We start from the raw sequence: 16,396 nt of genomic DNA on the forward strand, positions 1-16,396 counted from the left end.
ACCATTGTTTGTTTCACTTCTGTCCATATTGAGAAGATTTGTGTGTCCTCTTGCTGACTGTCTTAATTTGTCTGGTAACTGAGTAAACTAAATGCTGTATGTTCAGTCGTGGTCAGGTTCTATATGCAAAAGTTTCATAAATCAAAGACAACTTACATGTATCACAGGAAACAATGTCAGAGATCACAGGTAATAATGTCACATATCCAAGTATTAGATTCTTTTGTCATAGACTCTATTTTATTATCATGTATTGTCCCTTTTTTTTCGGTCTGGCCATAACAAGTACTAAACAGAATAAACTACCCAGCATGTGTCGGTGGAACAGACAGACAGACAAACAAATTAAACAGTACTATTTAAACCTGTGCTGTATATCTTAAATATTGTTCCATGAATTGAAATTCACCTACCTTTTCAGTAAGCTTCGGTTCTTGTTTTGTTCACAGGGTTGACAAAAGTAAGTGTATTTATCCTACCATTACACACATCCACATCCTCACACACATATGAGACTGCACATACAAATCCATAAATATACATTTTATACTAGCAAAGAAAATGGATCCTTTTTTCACAAACTGATATAAAAATTGCAATGATGGATTCATTATAAATACAAAAGACACTTACCATCTTAATACACATTTTAAATAGATTTACAGATCACCTGAGCTGTATCTCTTTATTTTAAGTGGAGGTCTTGCCCATTCAATCTCTGGAGAAGAATGATTTCACAACTACACTGTTCAACTGCATGAACGTAAAAATTCTCATTCTCAACATTCAACACCGTTATACAGTAGCTGCACTACTTGATAGGCTACAGTGTATGGCTATGTACACTCCTTTGCCAGTTTTTTAGGCACTGTTAAAACTAATGCAGTCCAATACAGTCCTGCAATCAAGGTTATAATATTCAAACTGTTTTAGAGAGGTGTTGATTCAACTGTATGATCATTTTGGGGGATGCAGTTTATAGTGCTTTTGAGTTGTATTGGATTACACTAAGAGGTGTTAAGTCCGTTATGTATTAGGGTTGTCTACATCATTTTTCTGTTCTCAAGAAACCAAACTGACTTTCACTCCTGAGGTAACAGTGGCTTTAAGTGTAGTACCCTTCTACATTTTGTTTACATATTCTTTTCTTGATATGCATTTCAGTTAACAAATATGCAGTGTATCTTGAAATACAGTTGTCACTGGTGTCTAATAACTTATGCAATAACACGAAGAAATTTATAGTTTTGTGATCTGTTGAAAAGTCCTCTGTTTTGAGTAATCTTTGAACCTCTTAGGTCTTATTTCTTCTGTTGTTTATTGAGTAGCCAGGTGTCAATTTGTTGTTGGCCATTCACTGCCAATCAATATTGTAACGTAGAGGGGGTTTGACAGAAATAGAGACAGACTAAGAATGAGAAAAATGGGTGAAAACAGAGAGACGCTAAGCGCTGGTTATAAGTTCAGTACAAGCAGTTAAATTACTGTTTTTTATCAATTTAAGAGGCGGGGGTATTATATCAGTGTGTATCCTTTTTACAATGAGAGAGTGAGCCATGTTTTGGTGCTGCCCACTGATCAATTTGATGTTGAAAAGGTGTTTAATAGATCTCTATCATATGTCTATTTGTCTTTAGACATTTAGTTTAGATGTAGGTTTTCTTTCATAGTATTTATTTTGTGTCTCACATTGGGAACGCCAACAGCGTGACCTCATCAGAAGCTCCTATCGCATTCTGCCAGCCAGGGTTGGCTGGAACCAATGTGTCCTGGAACTAAGTTTCCATTGTCATGGAGGGTGGAGACTCTCCCCCAATAAAATGGCTTGACACTGCACTACCAGTCATTCAAAAACTTTCTCTCTAGAGCCAACTGTCTTTCTGGGACATTAGCTTCACCTGGCTAATACATTACAGAGTAGCAATACCCCTGCTGTAGAATCCGCCTGGAAGTCGCAACACTAACAGTCGGTTCCCGCTATCCCTTAACCAGACGAGGTTTAGCAATAACTCACACAAGCACAGTATAATGTTAGCTTCACAGCTAATAAGCCCTGTGGGTGACCATGACTGCCACTGATGTCCCCAATAAAGCAGAGGTGAAAACACAGGCGCGAGCCTGCTCTTGCAGGAATAAAATAAGCTGGGACACTCACCAGATGTGTGTTATTTGTCCTGGCCTGAAACATGCCAATTTTTCCAGAATTACTGGAGGAGTTTGCTGTCTCTTGGCACAAAAAAACGTACTGAGAGAAACATCCTGTGACAGGCAAGTCCGTGCTTCACTGTAAGCGAATGGAGAGCCACGATTTTCACAAACAGGCCTCCGGACGAGCCTGTGGTGGTTGCTCACTTCCACTGAAAAACATCCAACTTTTATCACCGGGGTGTGCTCTCCCTTCCAAGGTTGACCGTATTCGTTCCAGCCTGACAGATAAGGCATACGTGGTGGCTACACTGTCGGTCCAGGCCCTCAATCCCACGTCTCTCCTAATGGAATACCAGGCCGAGCTGGAAGAAGAGATGATGGTTTCGGATTAACGGTACCGAGCCTGTATGCCACGAGAGGTGGCACTTCCTCAATGTATAATAGACTGGCCTGTCAGCCCCCGTCTGTCACAAGCTCTAGGTGAAGCCACTCACTTTTTATGGGAGGAGATTTTTTCCCTGCTAGAGAAAAGAGCGATAAGAATTATACCTTCCGAACACAGTCGGAGTGGTTTTTATTCAAAATATTTACTGGTTTTCGAGAAGGGGGATGTGGCATGCGTGTATTCTTAGGCCTCATAGATCTAAACAAGCACCTCAGGAAAAACAAATTCAGGATGTTAAAGCATGCAACTCTGCTGCAATTTCATCAGTTGACCTCAAGGATTTTTATTTTCACATCCCAATAAACTGACCACACAGGAAATATCTCAGATTTGCCTTCCAAGGGAGAAGTTACCGATATCTACCCCTCCCATTCGGTCTCTCACTAAGCCCAAGAGTGTTTGTGAAATGCACCGAAGCGGCCGTGAAACCGCACTGGAGGTGGGGCGTCCGAGTAGCCATGTACATCAACAACTGGCTCACTGCAGCATCCTCCCACCGGGAGGTTACTCAAAGAAAACTTGGTGAATCTAGATTTCAAAATAAATCTGGAAAAGAGTGTTTTGCCGCTGATGGTGGTTCCAATAGGACGCTTGCACATGAGGGGAGGGATTGTTTGAAGGGAGAGCAGTAAATGGGACCTGAGACACTCATATGCGCTCGTCTCACATAAATTACCAGGAATTGTTAGCTGTTCATCTGTCGCGGAAACATTTCCTCCCTTTCCTGAGGGAGCATCATGTGTTAGTCTGGACGTGCAACAACACAGTAGTGGCTTATATCAACAGAGGGGGGGCGAAGACCCCTTCAATTACACAAGCTGGCACGCAGACTGATTGTCTGGAGCAACAAATGTTTTCTGTCCCTGAAAGCCACCCATGTGCCGCAAATACTTAACCGTGGAGCAGATCTTTTGTCCACTGGGAACCCCCTTTATGCAGAATGAAGACTTCACCCAGATGTAGTAAGTCTAGTTTTGGAGCAGTTCGGGTGGCCCTCCATAGACCTCTTTGCAACGTGGGAGAAAACTCAGTGGCTTCTGTTTTTCTCCCTTCATGAACTCCCTTCATGATCACTCCGTGGGGGTGAATGCACTTGCTCATCAGTGGCCTTGTGCACTTTTGAATGCATTTTCCATGTTAGCTATGATCTCCCCAACCCAAGCCAGGCTGTGGGAGGAGGGCCTGTCGATGATTCTTATACCTTTGATTCTGGCTTTCTTACAATACATAGTAGACAAAAGGAAGGCTTTCTCAACCACCAAGTTATACCTGTCAGCTATTCTGCTTGCCATATTGGTTTTGAGGGGAAGGCTGAGAGGAAGCATGCCTTGCTCTGCAGCTTCATGAGTGGCACACATCTGGACCATTGACTCCATCCTGGGACCTTCCCACTGTGTTGGATGAACCGTCTGTCCCACCTTTTAAACCACTTGAACAAGTGGATTTGCAAATGGTGGCTTTAAAGACAGCCTTGTTGCTGTCTCTTGCTTCAGTTAAATGAGTGGGTGAGATTTATGCTCTTTCACTACACCAAACGTGTACAAAGTTCTCTTTGGGGAATGTAACAGTGACCTTACACCCTAACCCAGTCTTTTTGTCTAAGGTGCCTTACGGTCAAGTTCCCCAATTGACCAGGTGTCCTGCTATTTCCCACTATTCTCCTCAGATAAGCATCAGCGGTTAGCGGAGCAGCTTTTTGTGTCTTGGCAAAGAACCCAATGTGGAAGCCAGTCTCAAAAATCTCTTGAATCTCTTGAAATTAAGCTTGAAAAAAATAAAATGAATAAAAATTAAATAAACATGGTTATTAGTATAGCGTATCTACACCATGGGAGGAAGCCAGATTGGAAGTCAGATTGTCAGTGCAACCAGTCTGATGTTGATGAATTATAACAAAAAAATCTTATGCTTTACTGGCTTATAGGTATTTTGCTTTCTTTCTTGCTCCCTCATTGTCTTTATATATTTTTTTCCACTAGGTGTGAGCAGCTGCTTGGGGTGAACGGTAAGCTGAGACAGGAATTGATGCTGATAGTGGAACCGATCCCAGAGCTCCAGGAAAGGCTGGGGCAACTTCTGCAGGTTCTGATTCAAAGGTAGCACGGTCACATTGTTTTCTTTTCTATATATTTTTATATTTCTTTTCAAATTGGAGAACTCTGAAAGAAATTAAATTAATTTAACTCAAATTTTTCCTTTTCATTTAACTGACAAAGAGCAATGAAGAAGACGCACTTTCATGCATATTTTATTCACCCATGTAACTGATGTCTCCCACAGCTCTCTTGTAGTGGACAAGCAGCCCCCTCAGGTCATTAAGACTCAGTCAAAGTTCTCCACCACTGTGCGATATCTGCTGGGGGAGAAAGTAGCACCCGGGAAACCTGTGGTACTGAAGGCGCAAATTATTAATGAACTGCAGGCCAGGAACCTGGGCAGTGTACCTGGGTGAGTCATGTATACAGTAGAACATGGCGGACTTAAGTTTCAGACTGGATCTTAATTGGTTTTCATGGTATTCATTACTTTTTTAAACTGTATCACCCTTTATTGAAAAAAAGCCTAAGTGCATTTGGATTTGTTCAGTTAATTACTTCAGTTGTCCTTTAATTAAAGGTGAAAACCTGTACTTCAAAACAGTTAGGTCATAATTCATTCCAACACAATAATCAGGGAATCTGAAATGACTAGATGATCAGTAAAATCGTAATTATACCTTTAGCTAGGTACAGGGGCAAACATTCAAAGCAAGCTTAGCTAGACCATTTTAGCTCCATTAATCCTAAATTCTAATTTAATTTTATTGTATATGGCTAGTAGACCTAAGAAGTCAGCTATTTAAAAATAAGAATTGTCCAAAGGGGATATGTTGAAGTCGCTTTTTAAGGAGGATGTTTTTGTTTTGGCAAGAATTATTGAAAGTAAATGGTAGCTAAGACTCAGTAGCCTGTATTCTTAATCATAGAAAATTTCTGTAATGTAATTTGGGTCTTTTGGAAAGTATTTGTGAGCTAGTGAAATCATACATCTTGCATTACTATATTGGTTGTTTTTTAAGTGTTGTGTAAGCCTAAACTGTCAAATGAATAAATCCAATCAAATAAAACTAACACCTCAAAATTGGTTCCATTAAGGCACTAACTGTATACTACTGTATACATGAAGGGGAAATTGACATTGAAACTCTGTAATGTTGCCTGCAGTGATAATGTTGGGGAACTGATCAACAACACAGCCATCCTAGAACACAACACAGCCAGCAAGAGCACATGTGCCACCTTCAGGAATATGGTATGTACTGGTCTTGATTTACCAGCCTAGATTTAATTAGACTATTGTTCAGTTTTGTTAAAAAATGTGAACTCTTATTTTGGTTCAACAGTCCATCAAGAAGATCAAAAGAGCTGACAGAAAGGGATCAGAGTCTGTGACGGAGGAGAAATTTGCTCTACTGTTCTCCACAGAGATCACCATCACAGGCTGTGACACTCCCTACAGGATACAGGTGTGGCCCCTTTCATTGTTCTTCCTGCTCCTTAATAGTTTTGTACTCTGTTGTAATAAAGATTAATGATTTCGACTTGAGGATTATGTTCTTTCCTGTATTAAATTGCAATGAACACAGTGGTATGCAAGGGTCAAAGTGAGTTTTAACAGTGTTAAGCCTCTGATCCGGTGTAGCAGATGTTACGATCTTCCTGTCAATGCATGCAGTTTGCACATTTTTTGTAGACAGTCATATGTGTGGGCTACAAGTTGTAGAACCAAAATGTGCTTCTGCTTTTTTTTTATTGATTTATAAAGGCAGTTGCATTTGGTTGAATTTTCATGCTGTGCACAATACTGCCACTACTGTAAATACCTTGTGTAAACGTTCTGCTTACATGATGCATAAAATGAGAACTGCTCGTAGCAATCTTGCTGCCATCACAGAATTGATTTGGATTATAGAGATATTGGGTTTGAAGATTTGGTTTTAAAGTCGTGAGGTCTTTGATAGAGTTCAAGAAATATCCTGAGGATGGCCCCTATACTCCAAATGATCTTACTGGATCCACTTGATCTGACTGGAGATGTGTATGGAACAACTCATCAATGTGTAGAAAATGGGGTCAAGTTAAGTACCATTAAATCCTGCCATTTTTAATATGTGATCAGTCAAGGATAAAAATAGGCAAAATTAGAAAATGTGGATACATTACAGATACCTGTTAATTGTAGTATGACTGAGGTGTTCAATGTAGGTAATAAAGCACTTTATACATTCTACAAACAGTAGTAGATGACAGTATTGATAACAATCAGAATTAAATTTAGCCCAGCACAGAGTATTGTATTTTGAGAGAAATTTGGTGGAAAGTTTTCAGAAAGAAAGAAAAAAGCAGCAAAGAAGAAGAAAACCTTGGAAACCAAGCTTAACAAAATATATATATATATATATATACACCTATATATATATATATATATATTTTTTTTCCCTGAAGTCTGGTTTAAGGCGATCACGTCAACTTAAACATGTGTACAGTTTAGTGGGACTTTTGAAAACCGGTCATATCAACCGTTATTGTGTTATTCCTCAATATTTACTGGACAATAAAAAGAGGTCCTGGTGAAATGTGCAAGTTGTGGGGCTGGTGTCACCTTTAACACAGTGAACCTCATGATGAGCAAACTGACAAATGAAAGGCACTTTTGGATTGATATATCTGTTGACATGTCAGGTATTATGCACCCATCTTATTTCAAACAGTATTTATAGATACTGCTAATGGCTTAAAGTAAAGTAAAAGGTTGTCAACTGATTTTAAAAATGCAAGAATTGATTGTTTGCAGTACTGGGGGCAGCAGAGACCAGGATGTAAAAACAACACTTACATATTGTGACCTTACAAAGTTGACATGTTGAGACCCAGCTGGTCACCAGAGCTTTCCATGTCTCCTCTGAGGGAGTGTGGAAGTTAGACTGATGTCAGCCACGGCTCCTATTTACAATTCGCTGCAAACTTCATGATGTTTTATTGACAATCCATCACTGAGAGGGCCGATTAAGAGACTTTATGATAAACCATTGCTCAAAGCAGCAGGTGGAGCTAAGGGATGCTTCAATAATGCAAATCACAGCAGCTCCTCTCAGAGGTAACAAATAGTTTACTTTCTTGAAGGTCCACCGACCCAGTAGTACCATAGCCCACCAGGGGAAAGTCCCAGTTCAGGCAAAAAAAAAAACACAGGCAAGTCAAAAAACATGATCCGGAGCAAAACAGGCAGGAAAAGAACAGAGCACTGGAAAGCTAAGGCACATGACACAAAGACAACCTGGCAGGGAGCAACTGGAAATAGACCGGTATATATACTAGCAAGCTAATGAGGGAATGGGGAACAGGCGAGCAGGTGAGTGGGGAGGAGGAGCAGGTCACGTGATTCTACTGGCGGGAAAAACAAGCAGGTGGGAGTGGCAGGGTGTGAAATGAGAGCAGAATTACAACATGGCTGAAAAAACAACCTGACTGAATGAATAAAAAGGATGAGTGAGCAAAAAAAACCAAGACAGTTGCATCTGATTTTCTCTCATATTATTCATATCATTTGTCAGCCCACAAACTTTGTTAACTGCTACAGCTCTGATCTTAAAACTATGTGTATGTGGTCATATACAGAAGATTTCACATTTTGTAGCTGTAATTTAAATAACATTTAAATTTTATGTTAAGTAAATATCTTTAGTGAAAACAGCTTCAAACCTAATGATGTCACTGATTATAGATGATCTCACTGCCGGTGGTTGTCATTGTCCACGGAAGTCAAGACAACAACGCTCTGGCCACCATCATATGGGACTGTGCTTTTTCTGAACCAGTAAGTGTCAGATTATTCTTTACCAGCTGCGACAGCGTGGCTGGTGTTGTTTTCATCTTGTGAGTCTGCATGTGTGTGTGTGTGTCATTATGGCAAAGTGTGGTCCTGGAGACACCAACTGTAAAGGGAACTAACTACCATAGACGTGGTTTTGATTACTTTTGCAGGGGTTTATATGTCTGTCTCTCTGCGGACAGATTTTTTCACAGCGATAGCGTCACAACCGCAGTCACGAAACTTTACAGGTGTGTAGTTGAGATCAAAATGAAATCCAAGTTTGAAGGTGGGCGTGGTCCAACCCATGAGTACTAAGTACTCATGTAATAATGTAGTAATGACTACTGAGTATTCAGGGGTTGGAACATCAACATGTTGACGGGCGTTGCGGCTGGGGTGATCCCACTGCAAGATGGTCTCTATTTTTTTTTGCTTTTACTTTTTCATCTGCTATTGCTTCTTATTTCCTGTCACTTTTTATTAGCTGTTATCAATGACAAAGTTTGTCTCTCTGCCATGTTTTGAACACAGCAACTCTATTTTAGTCAGCCATCTTATGTGGAATAGATTATTATGTGAAAGTAGAATATGTACAGCATTAATGATCTTCACTCCCCACTAGAAAACAGCAATCTTAGTACAGCAGGGAGTGGGGAGGTATGATAATCACCTCCCCCCATAGGGAAACATAGGCTACAAAACCCACAGGTCGATGCTGGGGTGGAGGTGGAGCTTATGAAATGCAATATGACCAGCAGCAGCAGCAGAAGCAGCAAGTGACAGCATAGCTCTCTGTTGACGGGTGTAGCAGCAAGCATGCAGCAAAATAGTGATTAGAGCACTAACAGGCTAAGTGCCATGATGACGAGATGCCGGAGTATACTGTGTGAGTGCAGTGGTAGGCTCGAGTTGACTGCATGAACTAGATTGCATGTTTCCTGAACTAGATTGCAGGTTTCACCTTATTCATGTTATTATGAACTATATGCAATTTTATGCAAAGAAGTAAATTCAACCCCTGCAGCACATTAAAACTGAGCCTTTCTTAAAATGTTAATGCACTGTTTCTATTTATTTCATAAATTTAATGAAAGCTTTACTTACTTGCTTTTACTTATACTTAAGAAAAACAACAAAACTTCATTAACTTGTTAGGCCTTGATTGACTTGTTAGATCAGGAATTGCCATTAGGACCTGTCACCTGATGATATTTCCAGAGCTGATCAATTCTCTGACTATTCAAACCTTGTGGTAACACTCAACAATCGTGAGCTCTCTTAAACAACTGACTGAGAATGTGAAAATGAAGCTAACTGAGGCCTACAAAGCAGCCAGTGTAGAGGCCAGTGACACAGGAAACATTGCACTGGTTGAGAGAAGAATGAATTCCACAGCAAGCTCAAAATCAACAAAATATGTTATTTTTACGAGGGTTCCCAAAACTTTTGCATGCCACTGTAAACTATAACTACTTGATAATAGGTTTAATAAGCTTATTAACATACAGTGTAAATTAGCTATATAGGCTCTAACCTCATCACATACACCAGTCTCAGCACTGCAGACATTGAAGAGTGAAGATAAAAACTCCTCCCAAACCAACAGTAAATACAGAGACTGGCACTGGCTATTAAGTAGAATTTTCCCACAGTGTGGGCTGTGTGGCCATTCATAAACAAATCACGGTACCATTGTGGGGAATATACTATCTAGTGAAATGAAATTGTTAGCTCTACTCCCAGAAATCCCCTGATACACAGCAGTAGTAGGTTATGACACATCAGTTATGCAGCAGAAATGGTAATAATGTACGTATATTAAATACACAATAATTCATGGCATGGAGCAGACAAAGTATCTTTTCTCTTTAAACTACCTTTAAACATACCAATATTGAATAAAACCGTAAAAGTACACAGACAGGGAAAATACAAGGATGGCAATATGAATGAAACAACAGAGGAAACAGTTGCTTCAAAGATTAAAATAGGTATTACAATAAGGAACTGTTTGTTTTGAGATAAGAGATAGGACATGATCCCCCTGAGTCTAGATACTGGTGGCAGGGGAGCAAAGCCAGCAGGTGGTTGATGGAAACTTTCAGCTGAGCCTCCCTGCACATCATGAAGTTCATAGTGGTAACGGGGAGGTGGTGGGTTGTGTTATAGCGGGTCTATAAATCAGACAGATTTATGACAGAATTGCAATGATATTTAAAGGACAGCATCAGTGGACTGATTGGCTTGAGGAAAGATCATTGGTCAAATATGGTGACATCAAAACTGTAACATCAGGAGTTTGACAGTGTGGGAAACCAGAAGTTCTGAGAAAATTAGAACGGGGGGAAATAACAGGCATTCACTCATAAAGGAATAAAGGCAGAAAGTGAGGGAAAAGATTTTCTTTATTGAGCTGTAACCAAAGCAGTGTAATGTCTTTACAGATGAATTTGATCATTACAGTATCTATTTAGGAGTTTGGAGCCTAGTGTTAGCATAATTCAGAAAGCTCTGCCATGTTTTTTGAAATTTTCAGGAGTGCCACAAAGAGAATATCCGGTGGTTCTCTCTTTCCTTTTTTTTTTTTTTTTTTTTTGCATTTTTACCATTATATTTGATAGTAGGCAGTATATAGGCAGTCAGGCAATGAGTGGTGAGAGGGAGGGGCAAACTGAACTGAACAAGGTACAAGGCAACCATTCAGCTGTCAAGATCCTCTGAACTTCTTAATTTCTTTACCATATATTTAACCCCAGTAATGCGGCTGTTCTCACTTCAGATCCCGAATATTGCGATCAGAGGATACAGTTGTATGAAAAATATCGGACAGAATCTTGAAAATATAGCTTCAAACACTGAATAATTTAAAAACTTGCAGAAAACAGGAGGTGGAGAGGAGACTCACCTGCACCATTTGCAAATGGACTCTACATTAGGATACAGTTTAGCAGACATATATTATCAGAAGTAATGCGACATAACAAGCAGACCTGTGCATGGATTTAAGATCAAGATTGAGAGTGAGTATAGCAGGAAAGTAAACTGTTGAGCAGGAGCTCAACGCTTTAGATGTAATTATGACATGAAAAAAAACATAGCAAAGCAAGCTGATATATAAATCCAGTGCTTTGAGTTGAAATATTTAAACATTTTGGGAAATATGCTAATTCGCTTTCTGGTGGAGACCTCTCTCATATCTGTCTGAAATATGAAGCTAAAGGAAGGGACAAATTAGCTTAGCATCAAGACTTGGAAATGGAGAATAAGCTAGCCTGGCTTTATCCAAAGGTAACAAAATCCGCATATTGTACCAGCACTTCTAAAGCTTGCTAATTAACACGTTATATCTTGTTTGTTTAATCTGTATAAAAAGGGAAGCGTAAAAACTCCAATTTCCTATTTTATGGGGGGCTATATGCCAGATTATTTGCTCACAGTAGTAATTTCCTGTAGTCTCTGATGGGTGTCTTGCAACTGCTGCTGGCATATTTAAGGAACAGATACAGTACGAGAGTGGTATTTATATCCTTATCCAACTCTCTGTCAGAAAGTGAATAAACAAATATCCCAAAATGTGGAACTACTGATTTAATTGTCAGCTGACTATGAAGTGTAAGAATAAAATTGCTATGCAACCAGCTTGTATCTTGGTTGTGACAGACGCCACATAGGTCTTTGTCACTAAAGTGTTTTTGACATGTCACAGCAAGAAAAGCACATGTGTAAATAATAATATTCATGATGGCTTCATCACAAAGTTTAGAACTATTTAATGGCAGAGATTTTGACTGGTCATGGTAGGAAAAGCACAGGTGAAGCAAATTTCATTTACAATGGCTTTGTTCCGTCAATTTTCCCAGTAAGCCATGACAGTGTGACAGTGAGCCAACATGCACAGCCCTGGAAGTAGCTCACATAAATGGGATGCAGTTGTTTTAATGTTATTAATTACACCTGTGCCTTTCCTGCTATGGCAAGTCAAAATGTCTGTTGTGAAAAAGGTTCATTGAGTTTCGATAAAGGCGATGTTTTATACTGCAGGATAATAACTTTGCAAAGATGACAGTTCGGTTTACATCCCTAACACCAATATAAAATATTATCCGCTACTGGAGACCTGAATTTGCACAAAACCTATCCAGCACTTAAAACTCATAAACATCTAATAATTAAAATATTGTTGACAGCTTTTCCAGTTTATCAAGCTGAAAGTGAGCCCCAGACTTACAGTGATGTACACACAAGCTCTTTGGGTCTGGATGAGTTTCCTGTTTGTTGTTCTCTTTCCTCTGTCAGGTCTGACTGGAAATACTCTGATGTGGTCCATTTTTGAAATGCCTAACCACTCAAAACAAAATGAATGATACAATAAACATTTTTGATGATAGTGTGTTAGTGCTTTCCTTCTCTTTATCTCTTTTCAGTTTTAGTTTCTTTTATTCTTCCAATGATAAATGTAAATGCATATCAGTGTTTTCGCCATGTCAGCCTCTTTGGTGTTGTCATCAGGACAGAGTGCCGTTCGTGGTGCCGGATCGCGTGCCCTGGAGGATGATGTACAGCACTCTCAACAGTAAATTCACTGCTGAGGTCCAGACACAGCACAATCTAGACCACTACAACCAGCACTTCTTGGCCCAGAAGATATTTGACAAGCCTGATTTTGCCGACGACTTCAGCAGCATGATGGTTTCCTGGGCCCAGTTTAATAAGGTACACTCAGGTGTATGTCGCCTTGCACAGACATACTGAGACTCACATACACGCATAGCTCACAGTTGCTTTAAATCTTACAGGAGGTTCTCCCAGGTCGACCGTTCACTTTCTGGCAGTGGTTTGAGGGAGTAATGGATCTGACCAAAAAGCACCTGAAAACCTATTGGAGTGAGGGGTGAGGAGACTCTGCTGCTATTTCAATAGTTAAAATTAGCAACACACTACAGGGTGCAATAATGACAAGCGTTTTGCAATGTTTTGTTCCATTAGGCTGATATTTGGATTCATTGGCAAGCAGCATCTACACCTGATTCTCAAAGACAGGCCTAACGGGACATTCTTGCTTCGCTTTAGTGACTCTGAGATTGGCGGCATCACCATTGCTTATGTGTCTGCTACTGAGAGTAAGTGTTGGTGTGGCACCAGTTGGAGTTTGATTGTGTTTAGTTTAATATTTTTTTCCTTCAGATTGTTCTGTTTTCTTGTTTGGATTACGATGATTCTGAGGTACACCCAGTGAATTCAGTGTTGACATTGGTCACGAGAGCAATTATACATTATATCTTTTTTATCTGAAGGAATTTAAGTTCAATTTTACTCTTTAACACAGTCCCTCATCTGGTGGCGAAATTAAAAGATTTTGTATTTTTAATCTTTAGACCCTTGGTATAAGTTTGGACATAGTTTTTTTTAAAGAATGTATTATATTGTTGGGCAGCCACATTTTTTGGAAAGTAGGGAGTATATTTTAGGGAGTATATTTTCAAAGGTGCTACATGTAAATTTTGGCTACTGCTATATAGCCAATGTTAGCATCAACAGCTGTTTACTTATCAGTCTAGAAGAAACATTGCGAGTTGAGAATCAAACTTCATTCCTTCTACTCATCAAGAGCTGCCTCCACCGGTGGAAAGCAATGCTCTCACTTCTTTTCTTCTACTGAAGTTATCATGCTAACCAGCTAACTCCGGCCCTTCTCGTCACTTTCCGATAGTCACTGTAGCATCCAGGCTGTCCTGAAGAAGTAGCACTGATCAGAGGCCGTATTTCTAACCTCCTGTACTGCAAACACATAACTGTCTGAGGCTCTTGGCAAGCGACCATTATCACCACCCACTCCCAGCAAGAAACCACGTTTGGCGGTAGAGGAAACTTACATATAGCCCCCTCAAGGTTTTTCTAGTATATGCTGTTGTGCATTGTACCTGGATTATTTATTACAACAGAGCATTCTTTTTCAAAATAACCAAAATGACTCCAATAAAGAGATGCATATGTTACACGGTGATATTTTTGTAACTTTTTATAGTAATAGCAGTCTGTTAAAGTTCTGAAACAATGGATGGTAGAAAGATAAAGTAACAATAACTCTTTCACTTCTCTCCAGCCCTCCCTCTGTTTCTCTCCCTCCCTGTCAAACAAACATATGCACTGACACATCAAATATCTTCTTTTCTCCTAGATGGGGGCCAAAAAATCCAGAACATCCAGCCCTTCACCAAGAGAGATCTTGAGATCCGTAGCCTTGGTGACCGCATACGTGACATCAATCACATAACACACCTTTATCCTGAATTTCCTAAACATGAAGTTTTCAAAAAATTCTACTCAGGTAATGGTCTTCATGCACAGAGTGAGTTTTATGTTCCTAAATTCAAGTGAGAACAGGCAACTAACAGATGGAGTTCTTCTTTATTTTCTGCTGTTGTTTGAAACAGAGCCTCAAGCATCACCCATCGGGGGTTACATCCCTGTGTCACTGCATACTAAAGTCGGCATGTAAGGAATTATTTATTACAAGTAAAACCAAGTCATGTGATGCACTTAAAGTCATTTTGAGATTAATGGTAAACATTGGAAACATGTAATGTTTGTGTGTGTGTGCAGGGAAGCTGGCTCAGCCACACCCCCACCTCCCATTATGGCACCTATGGCTGATAACTGTTCTGTTACCTTCCCTGTGTAAGTGTCACGTCTACACATTTTTCTCTTTCTCTTTACTTCCATACAATTATTCCCTGGTGCTGTCTTTTATCAGTTAGCAACCAATCCACCACCACCGCCATCACTAACGCTGTGTTTATGTCTGCACATTTATGTTTGATTGTAACCCCCCTGGAACCCTTGACGTCGTTAATAAAATAGTTTAAAATTTGTGAATTTGAGACAAAAAATGAAGCCAAAAATGCAGGAGGCACTTTTGCGTACATATATGTAAAAATGCCAAAGTCCTACCTCTAAAGACTACTGAAATTAAAGCACTGAAGTATACCAAATGATATTTATGTTACTATTGAAAGTAAAGGCCTTTATTCTTAATCACTTTGAGCCTATTGCTCCAAATACACTCCTACAAATTCTTCTGAAGCAGTATCATCATCTCTGAAAACTTGACCCTAAGTAAAAATTAAGTTCTGTTTTGAATATTGCTTAGTTTGCACAGCAGTAGGCACAGTTTTTAGTAATGGACCTGCAAAGGTGTGTAAGAGGTAAAATTTTCCATTTAAATATTCCGTGTTTGTTTTTTTAATACAGTCTTTACAGTTTATGTTGCAATAGTTGGTGGTACACATGTGCTACTGTCTCACATTTTCAGTTTATTAGCGTGGTCATGCGTTATTTTGTACTTCATTAACATTTTCCATGCAGTATCTTCATGCAACATCATCTTCCATAAAGTTTCAGAAAATAAAATATATGAGCAAATCAAAGGTAACTCAAATATCTTCTTAATACCAGAACAGTAAAATTATGTTTGATAACAGCAAATGTATTTGACTACTCTTCCCTGTTGCTTAGAAATGTTTTTTTCTCACAGTTTGATGAAAATCCAATGTGATGCACATTTTTGCTGATATTTCAGACACTTTAAAATCATTTCACAGTGGTTTCCTCACATTAAAAGATCATGATTCAAAAATGACGCCTTACATTTGACCAGTGTCAGTTTTTTATGCCTAAACATGCCAATTTTGAGTTCTTTCATCAAGGGACTGAACGAAGCTATTAGCTTGCACTGTTATTGTTTATTAATGAATTTACTGTAAGCTTCCTGGCGATAGCACTCCTATTCCTGCTGCTTCTTTCAGGCATCAGTTCCAGCAACCGTTCAGCCCCCAAGAATCCATCTCTCAAGACATAATGGAACCTGCAACTAATCCTGATGTGGAGTTCAGCTCAAACCCTCCCGTTGTCTTCCCCGAACACATGTAGGTTTTTATCTTCATATAAGTG

General features: G+C 39.5%; 1 protein-coding gene across 1 annotated transcript in view; it reads left to right on the forward strand.

The window, feature by feature from the left end:
• The window catches only part of stat6 (signal transducer and activator of transcription 6, interleukin-4 induced), a 39,254-nt gene that overhangs the window by 19,119 nt on the left and 3,739 nt on the right, over positions 1-16,396 (forward strand). The window contains exons 8-19 of the mRNA XM_040151906.1: positions 4,573-4,689; positions 4,874-5,041; positions 5,797-5,884; positions 5,976-6,098; positions 8,357-8,449; positions 12,956-13,159; positions 13,243-13,337; positions 13,433-13,566; positions 14,625-14,774; positions 14,881-14,941; positions 15,050-15,124; positions 16,252-16,371. Of these exons, the coding sequence (XP_040007840.1) occupies positions 4,573-4,689; positions 4,874-5,041; positions 5,797-5,884; positions 5,976-6,098; positions 8,357-8,449; positions 12,956-13,159; positions 13,243-13,337; positions 13,433-13,566; positions 14,625-14,774; positions 14,881-14,941; positions 15,050-15,124; positions 16,252-16,371 (1,428 nt within the window). The remainder of the gene's footprint in view (positions 1-4,572; positions 4,690-4,873; positions 5,042-5,796; positions 5,885-5,975; positions 6,099-8,356; positions 8,450-12,955; positions 13,160-13,242; positions 13,338-13,432; positions 13,567-14,624; positions 14,775-14,880; positions 14,942-15,049; positions 15,125-16,251; positions 16,372-16,396) is intronic.

This window comes from Xiphias gladius, chromosome 18, assembly GCF_016859285.1.
Source record: "Xiphias gladius isolate SHS-SW01 ecotype Sanya breed wild chromosome 18, ASM1685928v1, whole genome shotgun sequence".
Classification (NCBI taxonomy): Eukaryota; Metazoa; Chordata; class Actinopteri; order Istiophoriformes; family Xiphiidae; genus Xiphias; species Xiphias gladius.